At 43.0% G+C, this 14466-nt stretch overlaps 1 protein-coding gene across 2 annotated transcripts in view; it reads right to left on the reverse strand.

Annotated features, from left to right (window-relative positions):
- The window catches only part of dlgap1b (discs, large (Drosophila) homolog-associated protein 1b), a 282510-nt gene that overhangs the window by 104070 nt on the left and 163974 nt on the right, over positions 1–14466 (reverse strand). For both annotated transcript variants that reach the window (XR_010452040.1, XM_064941878.1), the window contains exons 5-6: positions 10987–11167; positions 2168–2420 (exon numbers count right to left, since the gene is read on the reverse strand). Coding sequence is in view for 1 of the 2 variants with exons in the window: in XM_064941878.1 (XP_064797950.1) it covers positions 2168–2420; positions 10987–11167 (434 nt within the window). In the remaining variant the exon portion in view is untranslated. The remainder of the gene's footprint in view (positions 1–2167; positions 2421–10986; positions 11168–14466) is intronic.

A 14466-nucleotide genomic window follows, 5' to 3' on the forward strand; every position in this document is an offset into this window, starting at 1 on the left:
GCTTGGAGATGCCGATGTTTCAGATTATGCCTAGCTTGTTCATCGCTGTCACGAGCTATCAGGGGGAAAAAATGATCTGGGCAGCTATCTTAATTCTTCTTACGTCCTACTAAAGTTAAAAAGCATTGAATTTGTGTCAACATGGGCGTGAAATTCCTTCCACCATATATTTTTTTAACCAGTCTTGATGTTATTCCTTCTAAATCACACTGAGATTGACTTAAACCTAAGCTAACCTATGACCCGGCCCATCAACTTATGTATTACTGCCCTCCAGTTGCAAGAAGTGACATCCCCAAAAACACACCAAACTATACAACCCCAATGGCCCCTAGCCTCCCACGCATGCTTTCTGTCCCTAACACTAACACTAAAACTGAAACTAAATCATGTGTGTGTCTGTGTGTGCACACACAAATGTGTGTGTGTGTGTGTCTGCATGACAAAACATGATCAAATACCACCTGTACTTGATCATGTTTTATCTGTGTCCTGCTCCCAGACCAGACCAGACGTCTGGCCCACCAGCAAGTAGAGTTCATGCCAATAGCACTTGATGTGATGAATGATGTCCCTCTCGCCTCCTCTTCCTCTGTGACTAGAGCTCTGTGTTCCCAAATGGCACTTTATTCCCTATATAGTGCACTACTCAAAAGTAGTGCATGGCCCAAGTATTGCAATATGCAGGGAATAGGGTCCCGTTTGGGATGCAGCCTACATGCAGGGAATAGGATGCCATTTGGGATGTAACCTACTAGAGTCCGGGAGGGGCTGCCCTCTATCACAAATCTCTCCTCGCAGAGATCAATATTACCCAAACAAGAAACGCAAACATCAAATTCCTCCTCCAGCCTTCACTGCCTTATAATTGTGTGTTTATTTTAAATAAACATGTGGCGAATCTCCGGGTGACCTTACCTCATACTCTTCCCACTGACTTAGTAAAATACATTGTTATCCTCCACTGCCTTGGGAGGGAAAAGGGAATCAACAGAGCAGAATTTTAAATGGCACTAAATGAATGTTTGCGCTGAATCACGAGGAGGGCCTTTAACTTGACTGAACAGGTTTTGCCATCCTTACAATCTGCGCTAAATGGTTTTAATTAGCTGACTGTAACCTTGTTGGCTGGGTGGAAGAAAGAATTGCCTTTTAATCGGGATAATTAAAGAAAGAGAGATTAATGCACTCAGGCTCTGAGGGCCTACAATTTTCTTTACCTTTATTTAACTAGGCAAGTCAGTTAAGAGCAAATTATTATTTTCAATGACAGCACAGTGGGTTAACTGCCTGTTCAGGGGCAGAACAACAGATTTGTACCTTGTCAGCTTGGGGATATGAACTTGCAACCTTTCAGTTACTAGACCAATGCTCTAACCACTAGGCTGCCCTGCCACCCCAATGCAAGATGGTGAATTTTAATGGAGGAAAAAATAGACAAAGTAAACTCGGAACGCCAACACCACTCAACATCAATACTGCATGCAGCCCATGCACTAATGTTCTAGTTCAATGCTTTACTGGACGAGAGGCAGAGCGCTAAAATAAGGGCCCCATACAGACTTCGATCTGCAGGAACAATCTCTTAAAGGTAGGCCCAGTAGAGATACAGACACAGTTCTGCACAGAGGAGATCTAATATTTATAAGGTGATGTTCTGAGGCTTTGGTGTGTGTGTGTGTGTGTGTGTGTGTGTGTGTGTGTGTGTGCCCTTTGCAATCTCAACTCCTCTGCCCACTGCTGAGATGTCTACAGTATGAAAGACGACCTGTGCTGTATGGACTAAGCTGTTAGTGTATTTACACATGCAACGCTAATCCAATTGATGTCCCTTTACATTAGCAGTGCAATAGTACATGCATAATGCATTATATACATGTCTATGTATAATACACGAGCAATTGTATTAGTATCAAATTATACAATTATGTACTCTCATTTTGCTCATCTTTATCAAGAGATCCGGACCGCACTGTACATTGTATACATGTCATATGCAAATTTGGACAAATACTGTACATATGCATGGTTTCAATACTGCATGTGTTGTACCTAGAGTCTGGGTTGAACTGCTAGGTAGCTAAAGTTTTGTTGTATCGCTATGGCACATAATGTGTGTGTTTGTGTGTGTACAGTGTGAGTGAGTGTGTGAGTGCGTGTGACTGACCTGTGCTGCTCTGGATGGTCCTAACGGTGGTGGTCGTCCGGGGGGGTGGGATAGCCCTCATGTTGCCCCCCACCATGCCCTCCTCATCTTGGGAGCAAGAACCCTTCTCGATTGCACGGACGTAGCTATGGCTTCGCATACGGAAGCAGCCCGACATGGGGAGGTCCAGGGCATCCACCGCCTGGGACTCCATCTCACTGAAGACGGACTCGCACACTGCTTCGATCTGCCCGTTTACCTCCAACTCGCTCACCTGCAGGGGGGCAACAGACCCGCACATACAGGAAACGGGGAAACACAGGTTAGAGAGACCTACGCCAGCACCAAGCCCCACATCTCCCCTGGGAGAAGCCTTGTACACAAGGGTTGAAAGTATATTCAGGGATTTTGAGGAATCCAAAAGACACAAAGAAATGTACAAAACAATCGGACAAAGTACTTAGTGCAGAGGGGAGGAAAGTTGTGGGGTGAAAGTTCACGGGCCATCCAAGTGCAGTGCTGTAGGGGTGTGTCAGCAAAACACATAGGAAGGGTGTATGTGTCTCTCCATGTCTACAGGAGGGAAAACTCACAACTTGTCTAAACAAGTGTCACAACATTGGAGAACTAAACTAAGGGAAAGTGTGTGTAGTGGTTGTGTTGTCTTCATAGTCTCCGACAGCACTCCACACAAACCAAAAGTGTCCAAGGTGGACTTTTATTCTTCTAGCCTACTAGATTTGCATGGAAGGAGAAAAGAGGGAGCATGGGAGATGTAGGGTACCTGGGTGAATTGTGACCGGGGGTTTAGAAGGATATGAAGGAGAGGAGGGAGGAAGACTTGACTGGGAGCTTGAGACAACGTGTTGGATTGGGGGCAGGTGATTGGCGGGAGAGGGCTGCAGAACATGTGTGGTAGATAGGTAGAGAGCTTGTGTGGTGTTAGATATATAATGTCATAGATAGGAAAGGAGCTGTTCGAGAGCTGTGAGCCTTCAGGGCCTTCTGTCATTTAGTCTAAGGCTATGGTGTGACCACCATCTCTCAGTGACTCATACTCAGACATACTCATGTGCATTTGCACGGTCATTTAAAAAAAAAAAATTAATGCTTCATGCTTTCAAATTTCCCAGCATGCACTATTGCAGGTTGATTTTCTTAATGGTCTGTTTTAATACCTGCGTTTGCATGTACTTTGATTGGTTGATTTATCTTATGCTACACTAACAACATGCAATTTTCTAAACTAATTCAATCTGTTAGTAGTTGTACTTACTGAGATGGCTGCTCCAGTTTATAAGGGGACAGGTAGCCTAGCGGTTAAGAGTGCTGGGCCAGTTACCGAAAGGTTGCTGTTTCAAATCTCCAAAAAATGATCTGTCAATGTGCTCTTGAGCAAGGCACTTAACCCTAATTGCTTCTGTTAGTCGCTCTGGATACATGTGTCTACTAAAATGTACAAATATGATTTAAAGGTAGTTTCAAATTTCAATGTCTTCTACAAAGTTCAGATTGTTGGATATCCCCACTCTGGCTGGATTTCAATAGCAATTACACATCACTTTGCAAACCAGCATAATGTGACTTGCAGGCTTGATGTGGCCTGTAAAGTTTCATACCACTGCATTAGCCAACAAAGAAAGACCTTGTCATAAAGAGTTACATTTTAAAGCGAACTTAGACACTCACTTTGGGAAGGATATATGATTGAAAGCTGTTGAATAAAACAACCATGTGTCTGTCACTAACCAATACAGTCATGGGTGGTAACTACAATTCAAGGCAATGTACACTGGGAAATAAGCAAATAAGTTGGAATAAATGTTCAGGTTGAATTGTAGGTTCACTCAACCTAAAATTCAAAGTTGAGTGAACACACAATTCAACTTATATGGGTTCAGAATATGGGTTCAGCTATAAGCCAAAAGGTTGAGCAAACTCACAATAAAACTGCAGTTGTTGCCTTACAATTTGGCCACTCAGTCTGTCAATGTGCTTTTGAACAAGGCACTTAAACCCAAGCACAACTCCAACACCATCATTAAGTTTGCTGACGACACAACAGTCTGATCACCGACAACGATGAGACAGCCTATAAGGATGAGGTCAGAGACCTGGCAGGCCCAGTACATCACTGGGGCAAAGCTTCCTGACATCCAGGACCTCTATACTAGGTGGTGTCAGAGGAAAGCCCCCAAAAATTGTCAAAGACTCCAGTCACCCAAGTCATAGACTGTTCTCTCTTCTACCGCACGGCAAGAGGTACTGGAGCACCAAGTCTAGGACCAAAAGGTTCCTTTAACAGCTTTACCCCCAAGCCATAAGACTGCTGAACAACTAATCAAATGGCCACCGGACTATTTACATTGACCCTCCCGCCCCCCTCTTTGTTTTTACCCTGCTGCTAGATCTATGCATAGCCACTTTACAAATGACCTCGACTAACCTGCACATTGACTCGGTACCGTTACCCCCTGTATATAGCCTCATTATTGTTATGTATGTTTCCTGTGTTACTTTTTGATTGATTTAAAAAAATGTTTTACTTGAGTTTATTTAGTAAATATTTAATTAACTCTCTTTCTTGAACTGCATTGTTGGTTAAGGGCTTGTAAGTAAGGATTTCACGGTAAGGTCTACAGCCATTGCATTTTATTAGAATTTTACGTTGAATCAACTTCAGTGCTATTTGGTTGAGCAAAGTACCAATCCTATTGCAGATGGTTGCCTTACTATTGTACATGGAATCAACATATACTTTTTGTTTTACAGCACGCGCACACACACACACACACACACACACACGTACACACACGCACACACACACACACACGAGCCTGAGTGCTTTCCCGTAGTCTTCCTGTATGCTGCAGTCTGGTTGGGCTTTTTGTAGATGTCACAGTGGCTGACAGTCCGTTGCTGCCTGCCTCACACTAAAGACCTATGTGTGTGTGTGTGTGTGTGGACATGTTTTTGTGTGTTGACATAGTAAACAAACCAAATTTAGACCAACTGGGGACATTTTGTCGGTCCCCACAAGGAAAAAGTATATTTCTAAGGGGTTTAGGGTTAAGGTTAGAATTAGTGTTAAAAATATGTTTCTTAACACTTATGTAACTTGGCAAATCAGTTAAGAACAAATTATTATTTACAATGATGGCCTTAGAACAGTGGATTAACTGCCTTGTTCAGGGGCAGAATGACAAATTTGTACTTTGTCAGCTCTGGTATTCAATCTAGCAACCTTTCGGTTACTGGCCCAACACTCTAACCACTAGGCTACCTGCCGCCCAACTAGGCTACCTGCCTAACTTTAGGAGTTAGGTAAGGTTTATGGTTAAGGTTAGGGTTAAGGTTAGGGTTTGAGTTAGGGTAATCAATTGTGTGTTCCCACAAGGTTAGTTAAACAATACTATGTGTTAAAAAATGCACATTTCAGTAAATGTTGCTGCCGAATAACTGACCCTCATTAACCGATCAACAAACGGTAAAAAAATAAAATTGAAACAATAAAATGATGCGACAAACAGAAAATACTATCAGAGCTCTATATATAATGGCGAGATGCTTATGTTTCCGCACTAACCATTGGAGTCGTCCCAAGGCGAGAAGGCAGGCGACAAGCTTAGGCCCAAAATAAGCGCAGTGAAACTTCTCGCTTCGTCCTCTTCCCCTCTGATACTATGCATACATACAAGGGCTGTACATTTTTCATTAAGAGCTTAATTGAAACATGCAACAATAGCCAGCCTAACATCATACAGTCAAAAGGCCATAGTCTATTATTGAACACGCGCAACACCTGTAATGAAGCAGCTAACAAAACGTCATTGCAAACATTTGCCAAAATGCAATTCGCGGAAAACTGTTCGACACTGCGCACGTAATGTGAGCAGTTCCATATGTCACAGAGATGAAAATCTCAGTTAGAAATTTAGCAACTTCAATGAAGGGTTGCTAATATGACTAGGATTGTGCCTTTGGCTTCAGGACAAAGAAAGTAGATTTGAAATCCAATAGAATGGGAGAGAAATGCTGGTTAAAAAATGGCATGTCTGCCACCACGTTTCTATGGATGGATTTTCGCGAGGCTACTTTGAAGCGAGGTAAGACACGCCTCCTTATTTGAAGTAAAGTAAAACATTTCAAACAATTATACTGCCTCAAGCTCATATTGCAAAGTGGTGGGTGATGCTCTGATAGTCAACGGTAGGCCGGCTGTAGCCTATGCAGCCGAATGGCAAATGGAAGGCGCGCTTTACGAGTTGAGATTGATCAATAAAAATATCTCCTTTTTAATCGTGGCCAGCCAAAGTTTTTAACAAGCGATTGCATTTAGAATTGTTATTTGTTGCGTAATGATTGGGCTCACAGAAGCAGATATTTTGAGGAGCTACTCTCGCAATATCTTACAGGTGGCAGACTATTCTGCTCCTCAAACTAGGCTCTGTTGCTGTGAGCGTGTGTTAAATCAAATTCATGACGACTAACGAAAATACACGAGCGCCAATTTAATTCCACAAAATTATGCAAATTAACCTATAGACCGATAAGCATGACAGGTCAAATGAATTTTTGGCAGCTAACCGATTAACATCCCTATTGTGTCGGCGTGTGGGCGTGCGTGTGTGTGTGTGTGTGTGTGTGTGTGTGTGTGTGTGTGAGCTGGGCTGGGCTGGATCTGGAGAGGCAAGAGCAGGGAGGGAGGCTTGAATGCCTGAGGGCTCTGTGCCTCTCCCCGTGGTCCCCTGGAGGGCCACATTGTTGGTTCTCCAGCCAGAGGTGGCCCCATCCTCCTCTCACTCCAAATGAGCGAGGGTAGGACCACTACTCACTCTCCGTCACACACACTGTAACATCTTATTTCTGGGATACACCGTTCAAATTGTGTGCTTTGTAACACCAAAACTAGTGGCAACTGAGCTGCCACCAACACGAGGGAGACTACACCTTAACTTTGCTGGAGTATTGAAACACATCATCCTGAGATGTTTTGAAACATTACATGGTGTGTTGTAACACCATTTAATCAAGTGTGCAACACCTTGCCAGGGACAGGGAGCCCTACTGGGAAATGTTGAAAACATTGTGTAGATGTTTCAAGTTCTGTTGGGTGCAGAATTAGATACATTATAAGCCTCTTAGTACTATTTTGGTGTTTCTGGAGTATTTGAATGTTGACAATTGATTTATGTATCTGATCATTTGCCCGTTTAACCCATTTTGGCAGCCATTGCTGAGCACAGTGCTCCTTCCACCAACATTAACTAGAGGTTTTACAACAAGCATTGCAGGATACTGTATTTCCCGCTACCATCAACAATGGTAAATGTGGGAATGGGTCACTCTCATCATTGAATGTCATTTTCCTGAGGGTTTGAATGTGTGTTCATCATGATCCATTACACCTCATGGCGCAACAAGCTGCTTCATATTAATATAGAAGTATATTTGTCTTTCCTCAAACATTGTGTAAAAATGTCAAATTTTCCCATCATCCTCTAAAAACAGAGCCACATGTAAGATAAGAAGTGCAAAGAGATTAAAAACAGACTCCCAATGAGTCCAATGACTCAATTTTAAATCTTTGGTTATCCTCAGAAAATATACTTACATTTTGAGCAACATATTCAATTGGATTTATTCTTACATTTTTTGATAGACAAATCACTATAATTACATTTTTCTTTTGTCCATTTCAATTCACTCCAGAAAAAAATACAGTGTGGCTGTGTGGTTCAGTGTGTAACATTTCTGTGAAATTCAAAGGAAATGTACCATCTTACTGCCTCAAGGGTTCAATTCCCACTTCCACCTGTCCCACTTTCAGTCTTTCTCTGTCTACTCCTGTTTCTAATCTGTGTAAATAAAGCACTGAAAAAAATGAATGTGAAATTCCCCCCAAAATATTCTCCACATTCCCTCATCATCAATCAATATTTAGGCTATAAATCATTTGCATTTCTTAATAATTTGATTGTATGAGAGAGATTTTTTTTTTGTGTCTGTGTTTTGATGGAGCCTTTGTCATGCACTGAAACACCACAAAGTGTTTTCACAACACTCTTTTAAATCACAAATATTCAGATTTAAGAAACACTTTGGGTTTTGAGCACTTTTGGTTCAGAAAACGTGTTTGCTCACCTCCTTAACACAAGGACATATGAGCAGATGCTTAAGGTCTACTTTATAAAGCGTGCCACCAGTGCACATGGCAGTAATTGCTTTTAAACAACGGCTGTGAAGCATTACTGTGGCGAGAGACATAAATCACACTGGTTTTCCAAGGTGTGCTTTGAGAATTAAGCATCTAGCAGGAAACAATGTATGTTGAATTACACGAAACAGAGCATTCACCATTAGCTGATCTGCTAATGACCAGTGGTGGCTAGAGTTAAGTGAATGGAACGGTATCAAACACATAGTTTCCATAAGGGTCTTGTGTGGCGCAGCGGTCTATAAGGCACTGCATTTCAGTGCTCGAGGTGTTACTACAGACCCTGGTTTGATTCCAGCCTGTATCACAACCGACCGTGATTAGGAGTCCCATAAGGCGGCGTACAACTGGCCCAGGTTTGGCCGTCATTGTAAATAAGAATTTGTTATTTTGTTTCTTTCTTTAACCAGATAGGCCAGTTGGGAACAAGTTCTCATTTACAACTGGGACTTGGCCAAGATAAAGCAAAGCAGTGCAACACAAACAACACAGTTACACATGGGAATCAATGAATGGACAGTCAATAACACAATAGGAAAGTATATACAGTGTGTGCAAATGTAGTAAGATTAGGGAGGTAAAGGCAATAAATAGGCCATAGTGGCGAAATAATTACAATTTAACAATTAAACACTGGATTGATAGACGTGCAGAAGATAAATGTGCAAGTAGAGACACTGGGGTGCAACAGAAAAAAATAACAATATGAGGATGAGGTAGTTGGATTGGCTATTTACAGATAGGCTGTGTACAGGTGCAATGATCGGTAAGCTGCTCTGACAGCTGATGCTTAAACTTAGTGAGGGAGAGACGAATCCAGCTTCAGTGATTTTTGCAATTCGTTCCAGTCATTGGCAGCAGAGAACTGGAAGGAAAGGTGGCCAAAAGTGGAGTTGGCTTTGGGGATGACCAGTGAAATATACCTGCTGGAGCGCGTGCTACGGGCGGGTGCTGCTATGGTGACCAGTGAGCTGAGATAAGGCGAGGCTTTACCTAGCAAAGACTTGCAGATTACCTGGAGCCAGTGGGTTTGGCTACGAATATGAAGCGAGGGCCAGCCAATGAGAGCATACAGGTCACAGTGGTGGGTAGTATATGGGGCTTTGGTGACAAAAAGGATGGCACTGTGATAGACTGCATCCAATTTCCTGAGTAGAGTGTTGGAGGCTATTTTGTAAATTACTTCACCAAAGTCAAGGATCGGTAGTCAGTTTTAGTAGTCAGTTTTATGAGGGTATGTTTAGCAGCATGAGTGAAGGATGCTTTGTTGCGAAATAGGAAGCAAATTCTAGATTTAATTTTGGATTGGAGATGCTTAATGTGAGTCTGGAAGGAGAGTTTACAGTCTAACCAGACACCTAGGTATTTGTAGTTGTCCACATATTCTAAATCAGAACCGTCCAGAGTAGTGATGCTAGACGGGTGGGCGGGTGTGGGCAGCGATCGGTTGAAGAGCATGCATTTAGTTTTACTTGCATTTAAGAGCAGTTGGAGGCCACAGAAGGAGTGTTGTATGGCATTGAAGTTCGTCTGGAGGTTTGTTAACACAGTGTCCAAAGAATGGCCAGAAGTATACAGAATGGTGTCGTCTGCGTAGAGGTGGATCAGAGAATCACCAGCAGCAAGAGCGACATCATTGATGTATACAGAGAAAAGAGTCGGCTCGACAATTGAACCCAGTGGCACCCCCATAGAGACTGCCAGAGATCCGGACAACAGGCCCTCTGATTTGACACACTGAACTCTATCTCAGAAGTAATTGGTGAACCAAGTGAGGCAGTCATTTGAGAAACCAAGGCTGTTGAGTCTGCTGATAAGAATGTGGTGATTGACAGAGTCGAAAGCCTTGGCCAGGTCGATGAAGACGGCTGCACAGTATTGTATCTTCTATCAATGGCGGTTATGATATCATTTAGGACCTTGAGCGTGGCTGAGGTGCACCCATGACCAGTTCGGAAACCAGATTGCATTGCGGAAAAGGTACGGTGGGATTCGAAATGGTCGGTGATCTGTTTGTTAACTTGGCTTTCGAAGACTTTAGAAAGGCAGTGACTTGCCTCGTTAAAAAAAAATATATATATATGTGTTTGGTACCATTTTATTTATTCTGTCAAGCCATTACAATGAGCCATTCTCCCTTTAACAGCCTCCGGTACTTAGGACAACCCTGCAGTCCATGTGCAGTCCTAGCTGTTGAAAATGAAAGCACTCCTGTTTCAGCTCTAATGAGAGAGCCTAATTGGAATATTTCTCTATGTGTGTCATTGGAGTCTACAGAGGAGGAATTAACAGACAGACAGGATGATGGGGGGGGGGGGGCTGTATTTCTAATTAGTGCTGTGAATTTTACTCTGATCATCAGACCTGAAGAAAACAACACCCAAATGTTTAGATATGGTTTGGTTTAATTAGCCGCTCCGATTGGATTGTTGCTGAATGATTGTTTGATTGTTGATTTGGGGCTGGTTTGGGGTTGGATTGTTTTTGGTTTGGGCTTGATTTGGGCTTTTTCAATGGTTCTTTTGGGTTGTTTCCTCTCCCCTGCTACTGTTGGGAGTAGGTAAGGACAGGAGACAGTTAGGGGATGGGACAGGGGGAGGTACGCGCCCCCAGGGACACCAACCTGGCTGATGGTGCTCATGGCTCTCATGTAGCTCTCATTTCGCGAGCGGAATTTGGGCGAGGCCAGGAGCCCTGCCGGGTCCAAGCTGTCCAGGCTTCTATTGATGGAAACCTCACTCACCGCCCGCAGGTAGCTGTGGCTCCGGATCTGCAACTTGGGAGAATGCGAGTCAGTGGAGATCCTGCAGTAAGACAGAGAGAGAGACAGAGAGGGTTGGAGAGAGATAGAGAGAGAAGGGGGGATATGCATGAGAGACAGCCTCATGCATCTTCAATCGCTTCAATCTTCAACCGCTTCAGGACCAGCCCATATCTAATCAACAAGCATATTGTCTCAGAAGCTGCGAGCATCCTTGGAATATCTTTTGATTCGCACGATAAAGTGGAGAAAAAGGACTCTGATCCATATAAGTAGTGGGGAGATGTGTGTGAAGGGGGTGGTGGAGAGAGATTAACACGCAGACACGTGTGCACACACACACACACCCAAACACACACAAACACACACAGCTCTCCCGCAGAGGAAGCTGAAGGGTGAGCTCATTAGCCCTCATCTGCAGGCACCAAGCAGGTGGGATATCCTTCAGCACCTTCACACCTGTGTGTGTGTGTGTGTGTGTGTGTGTGTGTGTGTGTGTGTGTGTGTGTGTGTGTGTGTGTGAGTGTGTGTGTGTGTGTGTTTAGGTCCACAAATTAAACTCCACATGCATTTTGGTGTTATGCAACCTGTGAAAAGTAAATAGCTTACCTTCTTTCTACGAGAAATTAAATCATTACAACGGCATTGGACAGACAACATAAACATTGAACAGACTACATAATATTAACACATGCAATGAAGTGAATGTGTAGAAAGTTGAATTGTTTTTCAAACAGGACACACATAATCGCACATGAACACACACACACATAAACACACACACACATCCTCTCTCTCCTGTGACTCTCTCCCTCCAGGTCCAGTCTGTCTTAATTATGTATCGCCTCCTTAAAATAGAGCGTGGTTACCACGGCGAAGCAAACTCGATTACTCATTCTTGGATGGATGGAACATGGGGCGAAAGATGGGCACACAGGGACTGGTGCAGTGAGGGGTGGAGACAGAGGAGACAGAGGAAGAGGGGAGAGAGGGGAATGGGTAAAAGGGGTGAGACAAGGGATGAGAGTGGGAAAGAGAAGGGTCATCGGGATGGGGAGCGGAATAAGAGGAATACACATTCACATTGAGGGAAAGAAGGAACGAGAGAAGGGGACAGAAACTTGATCTAAATGTATTTCTATACAGTGTAATCTCTTTTAATACACTCTAAAACTCAACGATATTGACAGGATTGGACTGGGGGTCTATGAAGACCACAGGACCTCTATCCCTCCACGGTCTCCATCCATCTGCTGACTGATCAACCCCTGTGGGACTGATTACCATCAGGAACATGTTTACTGTGTCCGACCAAATGCAAGAGCCTGCCTGCCTGCAATCACCACGACCTCAAAGGGGGTCGTGTTATCCTGGAGAGGCCCAGTGGAACAGGTCTGCTTTAATGAACACATGCTACTCAGTACGCCTAAGGCCCTGTGTGTGTGTGTGTGTGTGTGTACAATCCTCCATAACAGAACAACAAGCTGTGTTATGTACGTCACTCTCTCCTTCTCCCTCTCTCTCTCCTTCTCTGTCTCTCTCTCTCCCTCTGTCTCTTTCTCTCCTTCTCTGTCTCTCCTCTGTCTCTCTCTCTCTCCCTCTGTCTCTTTCTCTCTGTGTTTCTTTCTCTTCTCCTCTCTGTGATTACATTATGTTGTTATTATAATGCATTATGTTATTCAGGAAGTCTGTTTCCGTCAAAATAGAATGATGAAGAAATTTGAAATCTAGGCCAGGAGTAAATTAGTTTTAGTATAGTATGTCATTATTTCTCACCAAACGCCTGTTTTTCCTCTTTGGCTAGAAAATAATAATCCTCACAATTTAGACTACGCTTTTATTTATGGGTTTAATCGACCCAGAAATTGGCATTGTGTTCTGGCCCTATCTGTGGGTATCATCGGATGGGGCCACAGTGTCTCCTGACCCCTCCTGTCTCAGACTCCAGTATTTATGCTGCAGTAGTTTATGTGTCGGGGTGCTAGGGTCAGTCTGTTATACCTGGAGTATTTCTCCTGTCTTATCCGGTCTCCTGTGTGAATTTAGGTATGCTCTCTCTAATTCTCTCTTTTGCTCTTTCTTTCTTTTCTCTCTCTCGGAGGACATGAGCCCTAGGACCATGCCTCAGGACTGCCTGGCATGATGACTCCTTGCTGTCCCCAGTCCACCTGACCGTGCTGCTGCTCCAGTTTCAACTGTTCTGCCTGGGGCTATGGAACCCTGACCTGTTCACTGGACGTGCTACCTGTCCCAGACCTGCTGTTTTCAACTCTCTAGAGACAGCAGGAGCGGTAAAGATACTCTAAATGATCGGCTATGAAAAGCCAACTGACATTTACTCCTGAGGTACTGACCTGTTGCACTCTCGACAACTGCTGTGATTATTATTATTTGACCATGCTGGTCATTTATGAACATTTAAATGATATCTTTAAATTAAAAACCAAAGTCTATTAGAATTCCAGTCATTCCAATAAATGTTATACCCTTGATCTTCAAGAATAGGACTTGAAAATATGGAAGCATAGATTAGCCAAATTGTTTTACCTAAGCATGACCCCAAAACTAAGGATTCATAAGCCAGCTCTACTCTGTTGTTTTTTATTGTCATTGATTCGAGTTGAAAAATAAATGCTGTGCTCATGGAATTACATGCTTTGCCAAGAGCTTGCAAAGCTGTCATCAAGGCAAAGGGTGGCTACTTTGAAGAATCTAAAATCTAAAATACATTTTGATTTGTTTACTACTTTCTTGGTTACTACATGATTCCTTATGTGTTATTTCATAGTTTTGATGTCTTCACTATTATTCTACAATGTAGAAAATAGTAAAAATAAAAGAAAAACCCTTGAATGAGTAGGTGTGTCCAAACTTTAGACTGGTACGGTATATATAATTTATAAGTCCAAAAATAGATGTAAAAACTCCCTTTAAGTCAATCAAAAGTGTACAAGTTTGAGCATGTGTCCATTAGGCCTATGGATCATTTTTTATCAGCATGAATTAGATTGAGCAATGAAAGCCCCACTTGTATTCCATAGGCTGGGATCTGCACTATGCAGCTGTTGTAAGAGCGCATTTTTCCCTGGCTGTCCACCTGTTTCAAAAACAATGATTGATAGGCAGCTGAAACTTCTTGAATTCAAGCATTATTAAGTTCAAATACATATTTACATTTGTGAGCAGCCATCCACAACAACCACAATCCGTAAGGCACAAATAGCTAAATGAGAGATCTGCAGTGTGATTCACATCAATGCGTTATGTAGATATCAATAATAAGTGATATCTGTATCGCCGTAGACAACACCACTGCTGTCATCCTCACCTCCAAGCGTTTAT

The sequence above is a fragment of the Oncorhynchus masou genome, chromosome 28 (assembly GCF_036934945.1).
Source record: "Oncorhynchus masou masou isolate Uvic2021 chromosome 28, UVic_Omas_1.1, whole genome shotgun sequence".
Taxonomy (NCBI): Eukaryota; Metazoa; Chordata; class Actinopteri; order Salmoniformes; family Salmonidae; genus Oncorhynchus; species Oncorhynchus masou.